Source organism: Drosophila biarmipes, chromosome 3R (assembly GCF_025231255.1).
Source record: "Drosophila biarmipes strain raj3 chromosome 3R, RU_DBia_V1.1, whole genome shotgun sequence".
In the NCBI taxonomy this organism is placed as follows: domain Eukaryota; kingdom Metazoa; phylum Arthropoda; class Insecta; order Diptera; family Drosophilidae; genus Drosophila; species Drosophila biarmipes.
Window position 1 is genome coordinate 5,339,558 of NC_066616.1, and position 13,139 is coordinate 5,352,696.

At 43.1% G+C, this 13,139-nt stretch overlaps 3 protein-coding genes across 4 annotated transcripts; all 3 read left to right on the forward strand.

Moving 5' to 3' along the window:
• The first annotated feature begins 2,255 nt into the window (after positions 1–2,255).
• Positions 2,256–3,773, forward strand: LOC108027087 (uncharacterized). Its single transcript, XM_017098303.2, has 2 exons — positions 2,256–2,778; positions 3,038–3,773. Exons 1-2 carry the CDS (start codon positions 2,337–2,339, stop codon positions 3,514–3,516), a joined length of 921 nt encoding a protein of 306 aa, XP_016953792.1. The 5' UTR covers positions 2,256–2,336; the 3' UTR covers positions 3,517–3,773.
• Positions 3,774–6,702: 2,929 nt separating this feature from the next.
• On the forward strand, positions 6,703–8,514 carry LOC108027068 (uncharacterized). 2 transcript variants are annotated; one of them, XM_017098280.3, is made up of 4 exons: positions 6,703–6,997; positions 7,222–7,471; positions 7,579–7,760; positions 8,115–8,514. In XM_017098280.3, the coding sequence occupies exons 1-4, from the start codon at positions 6,797–6,799 to the stop codon at positions 8,253–8,255; spliced, it is 774 nt and encodes a 257-aa protein (XP_016953769.1). In that variant the 5' UTR covers positions 6,703–6,796; the 3' UTR covers positions 8,256–8,514. The 2 variants fall into 2 exon arrangements, with proteins under 2 accessions (XP_016953769.1, XP_016953768.1); XM_017098279.3 differs by having other exon boundaries at positions 6,704–6,997; positions 7,222–7,498.
• A 3,018-nt stretch (positions 8,515–11,532) lies between these two features.
• Positions 11,533–12,867, forward strand: LOC108027066 (uncharacterized). Its single transcript, XM_017098276.3, has 2 exons — positions 11,533–12,040; positions 12,099–12,867. Exons 1-2 carry the CDS (start codon positions 11,638–11,640, stop codon positions 12,536–12,538), a joined length of 843 nt encoding a protein of 280 aa, XP_016953765.1. The 5' UTR covers positions 11,533–11,637; the 3' UTR covers positions 12,539–12,867.
• The last annotated feature ends 272 nt before the right edge of the window (positions 12,868–13,139 follow it).

A 13,139-nucleotide genomic window follows, 5' to 3' on the forward strand; every position in this document is an offset into this window, starting at 1 on the left:
CAAGAGCTGTTGGATGTGTTCAACGACGACACAGATTTACTCAAAACGGTCATAACTGGTGACGAATCATGGGTATATGGTTATGATATCGAAACCAAAGCCCAATCGTCACAATGGAAGAGCCCAGGTGAGCCAAGACCGAAAAAAGCACGTTAAGTTTGATCAAATGTCAAAGTTTTGATCACTGTATTCTTCGGTTACCATGGCGTGGTGCATCAAGAGTTCTTACCATATGGTCGTGCGGTCAATAAACAGTATTATCTGGAAGTTATGCGCCGTTTGCGAGAAGCAATACGAAAGAAACGTCCGAACGAATTGTGGAAAAACAATTCATGGCTTTTGCATCACGATAATGCCCCTGCTCACTCATCTTTGCTTGTGAGAGATTTTTTGGCCAAAAACAACACCACAATAATGCCTCAGCCACCATATTCATCGGATTTGGCTCTATGTGACTTTTTCTTGTTCCCAAAACTAAAGAGACCAATGAAAGGACGGAGATTTGCAACGATTGAAGAGATAAAGACTGAGCTCAAGACTATACCGAAAAGTGTTTATGGGAAGTGCTTTGAGGATTGGAAAAACCGTTGGCATAAGTGTATTGTATCTGAGGGGGATTACTTTAAAGGGGACAACATTAATATTGATAAATAAATTAATAGTTTTTCTTGAAAATACAAAGTCACCTTGCTTTTTGAACACACCTCGTATACCTGTCATAGGAACGATCGGAAAATTTGTGGGGAAATAATATCAAACAAATTATAGTTTTGGGGCTTTTTGACATATTATCTTATAATATTTTAAATATTATTTTTTATTTTTTTAAGAATTTAAAATTTAATTTAATAAAATTCGGACTACTCTAACATATAGATGTCAAAAAAATGGTCTAAGAAAAGAATGAAATCATTTTTTTTAATGTCACTGAAGTCAGCAACAATCATTAAAAATTTCACATGGTGCTACTGAAATTGAATATTTCTTAAAACTGCAAGGGTATACACACTTCGGCTTGCCGAATTAAACTTCCTTTCTTGTTTAAAATAAAATACTAAAATAGGTTAATAAATATGTTTAAAAAATGGGGTTGGGTTGAGTAAAGGTATATTACTAAAAATATGCCTGAAGAAGAGTGTTACGAAGATTTACGTAGTTTTGGCAATAAGCTTTGGATCCCTTCTTACTTCTGTATCACGTTTTTATTTTAGCATTTACTATAAACGTTTATTACTATTTATAATTAAATATGTATTTTGCATATCAGGATTTTTGGTCAGCACATAATCTTCTTGGACAAGCCATGAAAAGTTTACCGAACTATCTGCACTCTATAAATGTCTTTTAGAATTTTATACCAATGAGTCTAGTTTAACAGTTACAAGTCAATCTGGCTCAGATTCTCAGTTCCCTTTAACTTAAAGCAAGTGTAAGCTAATTAATTTTGGCGAAAGACTCAATTCTGTAAATCCTTCATTTATTCAAGCATATACAAATCAGTGGAACACTTTTAATTAATTTTGACAGTAGACTCAGATCTTAGTTGCGGCAATGAACAATTGAGCAAATATAATTCCTGCAAAAGTGTCTTTGATGGTAAATGTGATTCCATGAATATTGAATAGAATAGCAAATTAGAATTGAAATAAAGCACGAAAAGAGGAAATCAAAGCGACTTGCTTCCCAAAAGAGGAGGAAATGTATTTTTTCTGCTTCAGTGGTCAGCAGGTGCAGTTGACTGCCCACCGGGGGTATCGGCAATCCGGGCGACTGGCGAAGAAACGAGCGCTGGGAGAGTCGTATTCTAATTGGGTTTCCAGGCACGCACCTCGAATTGCTGGGCACTTGATTTTACGAGCGAAGTCCCCGGCCGCCGATGCAGAAGAAGCCATCAAATAACTTTCAATTAAGTGCGGCACATTATAGGGGTATTATGCGGGGAATGGTCACGGAAACTCCTCCGACAAAGAGAACAGCGTGCCCATAAAACGCTTGCCTGACCCAATAGACCACCATTTAGGAACAGAATCAGAAGCCAGAAGCAGTTAGGGCCATGCCTGCACAAAGGTGAAACTCAGGCGGTCAACTTGCGCTTTCCATGACTTTGACAACAAAGCGAAATGATCGCTAAAGCTGGAGCCCAAAGCGGTGGGCAGAAAGATCCAAGTGCGTACCTGGCATACGCAATTCAATTAGCAAAGTGCCGCCGTATAAAAACCAAGCGGTGCCCGTGCGACATTTGCATAACCCGCTGAGTGGCCAACGCGTGCGCACCACCGAACCAGAGAGCGAGTTGGGGACTAACCACAACCACCACCACAACCACCAGCGAAAGGATGAAGAGCACCGCCGCCTGTCTGATAGTCGCCCTTGCGGCGCTGTCCGCCGCCCACTCGGCGCCCACCGAGGATCACCGGGCGCCGCAGACCGCCACCCAACTGGCCCTGGACATGTACCACGGCTGCCTCAAGGACCTGAGTGTCTCGTGCGTCCGACCCAAGGCCCTGCAGTGGTTCAACTCGGCTCTCCAGCAGCCGGAGGTGCGAATCACCGAGCGCCTGTCCATCCTCCGCACGTCGGAGAAGGTCGAGTCCCGATCCCTGAACCCTGAGGAGCGTCTCTTCGACGACATCGACAGCTATCTGGCCAGCCACTCGCTGAGGATCCAGGCCCCGGAGTACTTCCGCAGCTCGGAGGCCCGCTCCCTGGTGCCCGATTTCCTCATGTCGAACCCCCTCACCCAGGGCGGAGTCATCCCCCTGGCTGCTGCCAACGAAGGTGCGTATGGAATAATAGAGAAATTAATAGTAGAGAAATGCATTCTATAAAAGTTTCTGAAAACGTATTGATAATCCACTTAGGAAATATCTTTTGTTTTGGTTACACAGTTTCACCATAGTTCGAATTTCAGATTTTTTTACCATTGTTGAGCACGGTTTCATCCTGGCCTCTGTTCCTTTAAAATGTTTATTTTAACATACATTTTATAGTTTTATAGTTAATCTCAAACTAAACCCTATTTTTGACACTCTTTCAGGACGTGGCATGATCCGCAAGGCAATCCTACCCTTCCTGCTGGGTCTGAAACTGAAGACCACCGTGCTGGTTCCCCTGGCTCTGGGACTCATCGCCCTGAAGACCTGGAAGGCCATGACTCTGGGTCTGCTGTCGTTGGTGCTGTCCGGCGCTTTGGTTATTTTCAAGATCGCCAAGCCCAAGATCGTCAACTACGAGGTGGTGCACTATCCCCACCATGTGGACCATGTGGTGCCCCACCACATTGAGCACGTTGTACCCCACCACATCGAGCACGTGGTGCCCCATCACATCGAGCACATTGTTCCGCATCACATCGACCACCACCTGGAGCACCACATCGATCACCACGTGGACCTGCCCGTGGAGCACATCGAGCATCTGGAGCACCCCTCGCCCGCCTGGGATCCCCATGCCTGGGCCCGATCCTCGCAGGAGCCGCAGGATGCCCAGGACTTGGCCTACGCGGGTCAGAAGTGAGCCTGAGACCAAAACCAAAACCAAAACCCCTTACGAAATTCGGCCAAACTGCAACCTTATTTATTTCGCTCTAAGTTAAGTAGTTGAAACGCGCGGCTCTCGGCGTATTGTTTATTTATTTATTTATTGAGAAGTGTACAAAGCAAAAAACCATAAAAAGTACCAAAACCCCCAAGGCGTATTTAAAGGTACTAAGTGGGAACTAAGCTCTGGTATCCTTTTGTGTAAATATTTCTGCAATAAAAGCATGCAAACGATGTGTCTAATTGAAGGCTTTTTGGGAGTGGCCAGCCCAGGGGAAATGGGTAATTAACCCCAAAACTTTTCTAATGCGCGGAGTTTCCTCTTAGAGAGGTCCGTAGATTGAATACCGCAGAGTAATGAGTGCAACTTTTTGCCAAAGTGTCCGATAAAAATGCCAATGAGCTTCCATGTTAAACTCAGCAAACTTTCCACGAGGTGGAAACAGCGAATGGAAGGAAACCACCGCGAAGCCCTTTAATGGAATGCACACATTTTCTATGTGAGGTAGAGAGGTATTCTGTATTCTAAAAATACCCTTCGCCAGGAACAGTATTTGTTTTGTGCTTAATTAAACAAGGCAACAGCTTAATGCAAAATGGATTTTACAAATACAAATATATTCATTTAATATAAATAAATCCCCTTCACAATCATTAAGTGGTGAGAGCAGCACCTGCTTTCTAAATTGATTATTTATCCAAATATCCATGGGAAATATACATTTTATTGTCCTTTTGTTATTTTTAGCAATTCGTGAGAGAATAAAAGAGGTATTTTCCAATTAATTAATCCACATCCCATTAAAAGCATATAAATATTTAATATTTTTAGCATACTTTCGGGAGACTTCATTGCTCTTCGCCACGGGGTACGAAATCAACCCAAAAGCCAAATGGAACATTTTATTTATCGCATTCTTTCCTTACTTGCTGGTGTTCCGTCCATTCCAGGTAGAAAATCGATGGCCAGCGGTGCGGTCATATCAATTGCCAATGGCCACCCAATAAAACCGAGCTTCACCTGGCGCAGGTGGGTTGGAAAGCTGCCGCAACCACACATCTCCTAGCCAAAATGTCGGCGACGACGGCGTGAAACAATGCAAAATGGCAGTGGCGCCAACAAAAAAGAATACAGAAAACTCGAAGGCAAAAAAACGTGAAATTGAAAAACAATATCGCCATTAAGCGACGACACTTCATTTATATTTAACGGCATGCACTTGGCCGCCATCGCTCGTCCATCGTTTCTACGCAACAATTTGGAATATGAAAAACTTTTCCAATTTCATTGGCTCGAAAAAGAAATGCGACCGGAATGGCAAATTGTCCGCCAATGAAATGGTGAAACTTTTGACCGAACGACACAATCGAAACCCGAAAAATGGCAGAGCAGCACCGGAGCTACTATCAAATCAATTTTCATGGCGAACAACGCGTAATCAATGCACGAGATTCATATTTCAAGCGTATTTCGAAATTCAGTGCATGACTTGGATGACTTGAATCGAACGGAGGAGCGGAGGTGGACATGTCACTTTCGCTTTCGTTAAGGAAAAACACTTTCTATTTCGCTGACTTATAGGTGGTCACTTTTTGGCCACCGACCAGCAGAAGACCATTGACCTGCTTCCATATTTCCTTCCTCCCCAATTAATAATTATTATTATGGCTTGAGAGCCGTAATTAGTTGCGCAACTCGGCGTGAGGCGGCCGTATAAAATTATGTTTTGCAATACTTTAATTGCTAGTTTCTTGTGGCCGATAAACGGTTTATAACCACACAAGGTCCCTGGGAAAGCCTCCTGCTATGTGGTTATGATGATTATTAATTCAGAAAGGTATTTTTGCCATGATGGCCAATTAAAACTTTACAAAGACCTGCTAATCGATTTTCAGTTTGCGAAGGGCCAGGGGAAACACCTGTTTAACGCCTGAAAGTAAACAGAGAAAATGGGGAGGAACGAGCAGTTGTTATTACAAACTTTCAGTTCATACTTTGTCCGCAACTTTATTTGCCCTATTCTCTTTTTGCCCAGAACTTTTCACAAACAAAGTGAAACATTCTGCTTGCAGCGGAGTTTCTCAAATTAGTTGTTCTTACTCATTAGGGCGCGTTAAGTTCACTTTGGGGCGGCAAAATAAACAAGGTCTGCTATTCCTTTTGCTCGGGCAAATGGCATTGCATCAAAGATGCTAGCTAATTACCAAATGTGAGGGGCAACTTTACTGTGACCAAATTCAATCAGTAAATGGTACACCCCACTCCCTCCTCTGTTTCGTCAGTGGCACCTCATAATCTAAGAGCAGACTGTTGAATGGAATTCCTACACTAAAAGAAATGTTAGAAACCGTTTTCAGTCAAATTAATGTTAAACTTATTTCTGTCGATAAATCCTATTGTTTTTAAACATTTTTTCATTATATTCATGTATTTATGAATGCAAAATTTAAATTTTTGTAGCAATTACTATATATTAATTGTAAAATTGCCAATGACTCGAAGACAACGTTTAGCGAAACACATAATAACTATCTTTCTTTCCTTATGTTATAAATTCGATAGCCTTCAGTTCATTTGTGGTTTCCGAAGACAAATATAATATTTACATTCAAATGTAAAACTTAATGACTTAGGACAAAAATCAACTTGAAACCGAAATGAACTCATTTTAAGTTTTTCTGATCTCATTGTTTCATTTTGATTTTAAGAACCTAGCTCTAAATTACAACATTGGTTTTTAAACGGTTTTCAAGAACAAAGAATAATTTTCATTTCAAGAATAATAACCAGGGTTCTTCTTTGCATAAAAATTGTGGAAGAATATATCACAAAAATTAACTTTATCATACAATATTTTGAGAATGATACACACCAAGTAAAGATACTTAAAAAAAATTACACTTGATATTTTCGAGTGCAGCCATCCACCCACAGAGAAAACTCTCGGATGCGACTGGCACGCGCTCGAAATAAAGCCACATTAAGCATACGACACGTGGTGCGCCGCGGCACGCACACAGGCGAAAATAGCCAACTTGGAGCGGCTCTGTCGCCGTTGGCTTCATTCAAGTCTTCTCCGGCCGTTCTCCGTTTCTTTCGCCGGCCATTCGGCAGCGGACGAGTTAAAGATCCAGTGAGTATAAAAATCGTGGACAATAGAAAAACGATTATTAAACGCAATTGTGCCAGCACAGAGGCGAGTTGTGTGTTGACCAGCGGCGAGCGACGAACCCACAGAAACAACCTGAACAGCAAAATGGCCAAACTGCTCCTTGTGATCGTTGGTGTGGCGGCCCTCGTGGCGGCGGGACAGGCGGCAGGTGGCTCCACCGACCAGCTGCAGCGGCTCATCGCCGAGGAGCAGAGCAAGTGCGCCAGTGGCCAAGACTCGATGGCCTGCATCAAAGAGCGGGCCATGCGGTTCGTGGACAACGTGATGAGCAAAGACAGCTTCCAGGTGAGCTTTAGAACTATAAAGAGAAAAGTTTGCAAAAATAGAATAGAAGTATTTAATATCTCAAGATTATATTCTTTTCGGAATCTTAGCTAAACTTAATTTTCGAACTCAGATACTTTAAGTATTTCCAAGTCCAGAAAACTTGAATTCATTTATCACGTCAATTAGAGTGATCCTATATAAAGCTTTTAAAAATTAAAAACTATATCACATGATCCATATAGGTCTCCAACCTGGAGGTTCGCTCCAACGGCCAGAAGACCACGCCCGTCAGCGAAGCCCGTGCCAGCAGTGCCGATGGATTCATGGACGCCGTTGAGAACTACATCCTGGGACACGATGTCAGCATGGACTTGCCCTTGGCCGATGCCAAGGTCACCGTCTCGGCCCGCAACCTCGTTAACAACCAGCTGAGCCTGAACCTCCAGCTGAACGGCGACGAAGGCGATGAGGGCACCGATGTCGAAGCCAGGGGTAAGAAGGGCAACATCTTCAAGAAGGGTGGGTTCACTTTCCGCATGCCTTTTGCCACTCGTACTAGTTAGCACCTACTAACCCGAAACGTTATCTAAATAATCCAGGAAAGAAGCACCGTCTCCGCAAGCTGGCCATGCCCATCCTGGTGCTCATCCTGCTGAAGGCCATCACCGTGATCCCCATGGCCATTGGCATCCTGAAGATCAAGGCCTTCAACGCCCTGGCCCTGGGCTTCTTCTCCTTCATTGTCTCGGTTGGTTTGGCCATTTTCCAATTGTGCAAAAAGGTAAGCCGGCCTCCGTATTAAAACGCATCTCCAATTGTCTTCCAGGCATTCGCTGGATGTGGTAATTAGTCAGCGTTTTGTGTGTTGGGATGATGTGGGCGTGGAGTTCGAAGTTTGAAGTTCGAAGCGAGCTCTATTGCAATTAGGTGTCATTTGTAAAGCATGTATGTATAGGAAGTCGAGAGGGCGGCAGCAGCAGGGTAAGTCGAGCCAGAATCCTCGCCCACACTCTCCCGCCCCCAACCAAACCACAAAACTGACTACCCAACCAACACTAGCATTTAGAATTATTATTACTCACGATAAGCGTTGGCATAAGAGCTGATTTCTTTACTCTATCTCTGTGTCCTTTAGATCGCCCATGATCACCACCACACCGCCCACATCTCCGCCCATGGTCCGTGGGACGGTCGCACCTTCGGCTCTGTTCCTGTCCCCGTGGTCGAGCAGCCCCAGATGCTGGCCCAACCCTTGGCCTACCAGGCCTACGCCTAAACCACCATGATGAATCCCTGAGAACCCAGTGGAACAGAGCAGACGGAGCCAACAAGTGGCCCCAAAAGTACAGAGTCATTTGTTAATTGTTAGGAATAATCTGTGACTTTGGGCCAGTTTTTCATATTCCCTGCGCTGCTCAATCATTAGACTTTACTTATAATATTTATTAACTATTTATTGAAAACAAGAGATTAAGTAAACAGAGACACAAAGCACCAAAATAAAGTAGCAAAATAATGCCTGAAACATGCTAAAATCGATTTCACTCCATAAAGACACGGGCGGAGGTCAACATGTAAATCCAGATTAAAGATTTAACACACGGCTTTTGGCCCGAAACAGCCTGCGGATGAGACCGCACCGGTTGAATGCCTGGCCAGCAGGCCTAATTAGGATTTCCACCCCTCGGCGGTGTTCTCAGAGTCTCGGCCAATTTCACTTGGCATACAATATGTATAAGCCATCGCCGGCACAGCAATTGTGTCCTAATTAGACAAATTTAATCCACAGCAAGCGCAGACCCTCTGCAGAAAATCTAATTAAATATTCCACTCGAGTCGCCTTTGAGGCCCGGCTGGAAGAGTCGATTAAATTGATTAACTGCATATAATTTAAAAATTTAAATTTCCTCTTTTCACTTGTGCGAAAGTCGCCGGGCCTCGGAGAGTGAAAGTCTTTCCACATTCTTTGCCCGATGAATGAGGGCCAAGGGCCAATAGATCAGGGACACTTTCTGCCCTGAATGCCGCCCATTGAGGCATATGTCTCGCAGCAGACACAAATCGATGGGTGGCCCAAACAGAAAGAGAAAACTCACAAATAAATCCCTGTCATGAAAGCAAGCCTCAGCTTTGATAACGCTCAAATGCACCAAGAAGGTCTTCGCTGGAATTTGATAAAAAAGACCTAAGGACGACCTTTTTGATTTCGACGAAATTGTACTGCTACATTAAAAAGCTTCTGACGAGATGTTTTTTCCTATTTTAAATGCTTAAGAGATAGCCAGGAGACAAAATATCCTTCTTTTTTTAAAGAGGTTTTCTATATAAAAATGATAGATCATAAGCATAACACTTAACTATTTGTAATATTGGTGTTTATTGATTGTTTATAAAAACAAGGATGATTTAAAAAAAAATGTAGACATCCTTTTCTAAGAGACTGCCAGAAAAATACTTTATTATTCTATCTAAGACTAAGAATATTTAGTTTTTTGAAACATCTTATTTTATCCCAATGGAAACCAATTCTTGCACCAACGTTCACGCTGCCAATTATTATATTTCCAAAAACAATGATGGATGAGATAATATGCGTACATTTCGCTAGACCCTAAATGAATGCTTTCCGAGGGTCAAGCATCAATTTTCAATGCATGTGTGTTCTGGAAGCCAACAAAGTGTGAAAATTGGCATATCACAGGAAAATTCGGGCACTGGCCTCTCGCCGCTGGCAGAATTTCACAGAATTTAAGCCAATTTATCAGGCGAGTGGACCGGTGTCGGAGGAGTTTGAACAGGGATTCCGGAGGTGGGGGCGCACACCTGGACAGGTGGAGGCGCTTTCATAATCGCCTGACGCTGTTTTGGTCAGCACACCTCCATCAGCAGCGTCGAGTTGAAGCCAAGACACGAGCATATGGAAATTTATCGCACCACATTTGAACCTTTTTGGCACGATCCAAGCAAAAGCGTGGCGCTAGTGAAATAAACATTAAGCTGTCCACCAATTTCTATAGCGTAGGATACGAGTGTTACACATTAAAATAACATGACGCTGGTATGAACACAAAGAGACACCTTTTGAATTATTTAAACAGACCATTAGGTAATCTATGAGGATTTCCTCGATTTTGGCAGGCAAAATAGAGATGTTTGATTGTATAATATGCTGGTGTTTTTAAAAAAGTACGCACTTCCGTTAATTTTTTGAAATTTGTCTCTAAATCAATATCGTTGCCTGTTTTCCAATCCTCAAAACATGCCAAGTAGTCCCTTTCCGGTATATCTCCTCAATCGACTTGAAACATGTTCCCCGAAGAGGTCTCTTGACTTAAGTCAAGTCTTGCAGTCAATTTAGGAATTATTATTTTACTATTTTAATTTTTGTTAGTTTATTAATAGTTTAATCTCGCAATATTTTGGACTATTATTAATTTTAAGGGTTAAATAACTACTCATTTAAAGAAATATTAATTTTACCTCAAATCTTAACATTTAATATAAAAGTTAATTTTGGGTTGATTATGTTGAGGAAATAATGGCAGCAACATGGACAGGAACTCTCATTTATGTAAATCACTCAAAAGTGTGTCACCTAAATATATGTGGCACAAATAAAATCGAAAATCAATTTCGTAATCCGAGGAAAAGCAAACAAAATAATAATTGAATCCCCTGCGAAATCGAAGAAACAGTTCCGCGTACAAAAAATACGTAAACGCATCAAATCTAGTGAGGAGTCAATACCAAATCGTAGTTGAGTTCCGTACTGATTTCTTGTATCGAAATTTGACACAATACGCCGAAGTATGTACGTGTCTTCGATTTGGCTTTCTTGCGGACGGTCGCGTAAGAGTAATGGGTCTGCATACTAATGGCAAACAAGAGTTATTTCCATCGAGGCGTCAATAGTGCAACTTTGGCTGGTGGGAGGGTTAGGTGGGCCATGTGTCTGAGGCCGATATGGAAAGCGAGAAAGCTCGAGGGGCAACCCAGTTAACAGAGGAGGGGCTACTGTTTTAAGGTTGGGTACTAGAAGAGGCCAAGAGTGTACTGAATTTTGGATTATATCTATCAATACTATAGGTGTCCTTCTTAAGTTTTAATTGTTATTATTATTTGTTGCACTTAATAAGCTTTTGTTTGTAGCTAAACACTCCATTTTTTTTTTTAAATCGATGTGCATTCAGATAGTAAGGATCGCTACATCTCTCTTTATGCAACATAAAATAGTCGCAGTGTTCGCGACAACATTCTCATACAGCGGATGCAGTATCCCAAAATGTTGTAAGTTCTGAAAGCAAGAATTGGAATCGAGAAATCAGGTATTTAATATTCGAGACACTCCCCCATTGCGTTCTTGTTTTCTTTTCGTTTTTTTTGTGAAAAACTTTGGCCACTTGCTTTCCGTGGACTTGGCGCGGGGCTCGACTTTCGTCGCTCGTCACTGGCTGCGTTGGGCTGTCCAAAAACCGAATTGTGCACTCCAAAAAACCAACACGGGCCCCTTTGACGCTCTCGGGGAGCGGCAGTATAAAACCCGAAACGATCGGCAAATCATCCAACATTGTCGCCGCATCGACTCCACAGTGAACACTACGCGCTCTGGTAGTGTTAAATAAACAAATTTATAATTGTACTAATCGATTGGAGGCACAATGGCTTTCCGTTTCTCGTCCTTGCTCGCGTTCGGGTGTGCCCTGCTGCTGGTGGCCTCGACGTCTGTGTCCGGAGCCGCCATCGAGAACGCGGTGACCCCGCGTATCCACAGCTCCGACGAGCTGATCTCGACCATTGTGGATAAGTGCTTCCATGCCAATGCCATGCATTGCCTGAAGGAGAAGGTGCTCAGCTACCTGGACACGGTGGCCAACGTGGAGGAGGAGGTCAGCGGACGTGCCCTGAGCGACGATGTCATCGATAAGGTTATTGTGGATCGCCTGGGTCGTATTCTGAACACCAACGAGATGAGGCTGCAGCTGCCGCAGACATTCTTCGCTGGCTCCGTGGTGACCTACCGCTCGGATCGCGGTTTCGACCTGGAGTTGCCCAGGGAGGAGGGTCAGTAGTCAAGGAATGCCACCCTAAACACTTGCTAATTCTTCCAAAATTCCTTCAGGTCGCGCTGAGAAGAAGAACAAGGACAAGCTCTTTCTGCCCCTGCTGCTGCTGATGAAGATCAAGCTTAAGGTGATCATGCCCATCCTGCTGGCCCTGATCGGTCTGAAGGCCACCAAGGCTCTGATTCTGTCCAAGATCGCCATCAAGCTGGTCCTTGGTTTCCTGATCTACAACCTTATCCAGAAGTTGGGAGGCATGAAGATGAACATGGTGCCCATGCCCGCTCCAGTGCCGGCCAGCGAATACGGAGTGCCCAGCACCACGGCCTCTTCCTACGATCCCAGCAGCTGGGAGCCCATGAGCGGAGGTCCCTATGCCCGTTGGGACTCGCAGAACCTGGCCTACAGCTCGTACCACCCCAGCAGCTCGTCGTCCTACTCCTCGGGATCCTCGTCTGGATCCTCGGGCTCTTCGTCCAGCTACAGCTCGTCCTCTTAAAAAGGGAAAGTCATTCGCAAAGTCATTGTACATACCAAGAATATCTGTGGTCCTTCCTAGGAGGAATCACTGCGAGTCGCACAGACCAAATGGAACCGGAACCTGCCCAGGCCATAATTGTAGTTGTTAAGGGTTAAGCACTCGAGAGTTTTAGCCATTCTTCAGCTGTAACCACTCCCCCACTTAGCCTGATTTTCTCCTCTTCATACCTCTTCTCTTTCATCGACTATTTGTCTTTTTGCCTACGTCACTTTGTCACAAATCGACCAAAAATCAAACTGAATTGAATTAATATTTATTTAATTTATTAAAAATGCAAAAATTTAAAACTTTCGACAGACTTTTTGATTACATAGCTCGTGATTACTGGGAGAGGGTTGTGGGTAACTCAAATAAAAACGCAATTTATAGTAGAGTACGCTCTTTTAACGAATCGTGTATTGCAAATGATGATTCTTCAACCATCACTTAAAGAAATGAATTTTATAACTTGATTTATTTATTTAACCATCTTGCTTGGTGCAATTAAACATTTTTTTTATTTTACTGCTATTAAATGGATATATTATTTTTTTTATTTATTAATATTTTTCTTTAATTT

Excerpts from the sequence above, each read along its gene's own strand:
- LOC108027087 (XM_017098303.2), top strand. The coding sequence starts at position 2,337 with ATGAAGAGCACCGCCGCCTGTCTGATAGTCGCCCTTGCGGCGCTGTCC. Across the intron at positions 2,779-3,037 it reads CCTGGCTGCTGCCAACGAAG|GACGTGGCATGATCCGCAAG; the intron begins GTGCGTATGGAA and ends ACACTCTTTCAG.
- LOC108027068 (XM_017098279.3), top strand. The coding sequence starts at position 6,797 with ATGGCCAAACTGCTCCTTGTGATCGTTGGTGTGGCGGCCCTCGTGGCG. Across the intron at positions 7,499-7,578 it reads GGGCAACATCTTCAAGAAGG|GAAAGAAGCACCGTCTCCGC; the intron begins GTGGGTTCACTT and ends TAAATAATCCAG. Across the intron at positions 7,761-8,114 it reads TTTTCCAATTGTGCAAAAAG|ATCGCCCATGATCACCACCA; the intron begins GTAAGCCGGCCT and ends TGTGTCCTTTAG.
- LOC108027066 (XM_017098276.3), top strand. The coding sequence starts at position 11,638 with ATGGCTTTCCGTTTCTCGTCCTTGCTCGCGTTCGGGTGTGCCCTGCTG. Across the intron at positions 12,041-12,098 it reads GGAGTTGCCCAGGGAGGAGG|GTCGCGCTGAGAAGAAGAAC; the intron begins GTCAGTAGTCAA and ends AAATTCCTTCAG.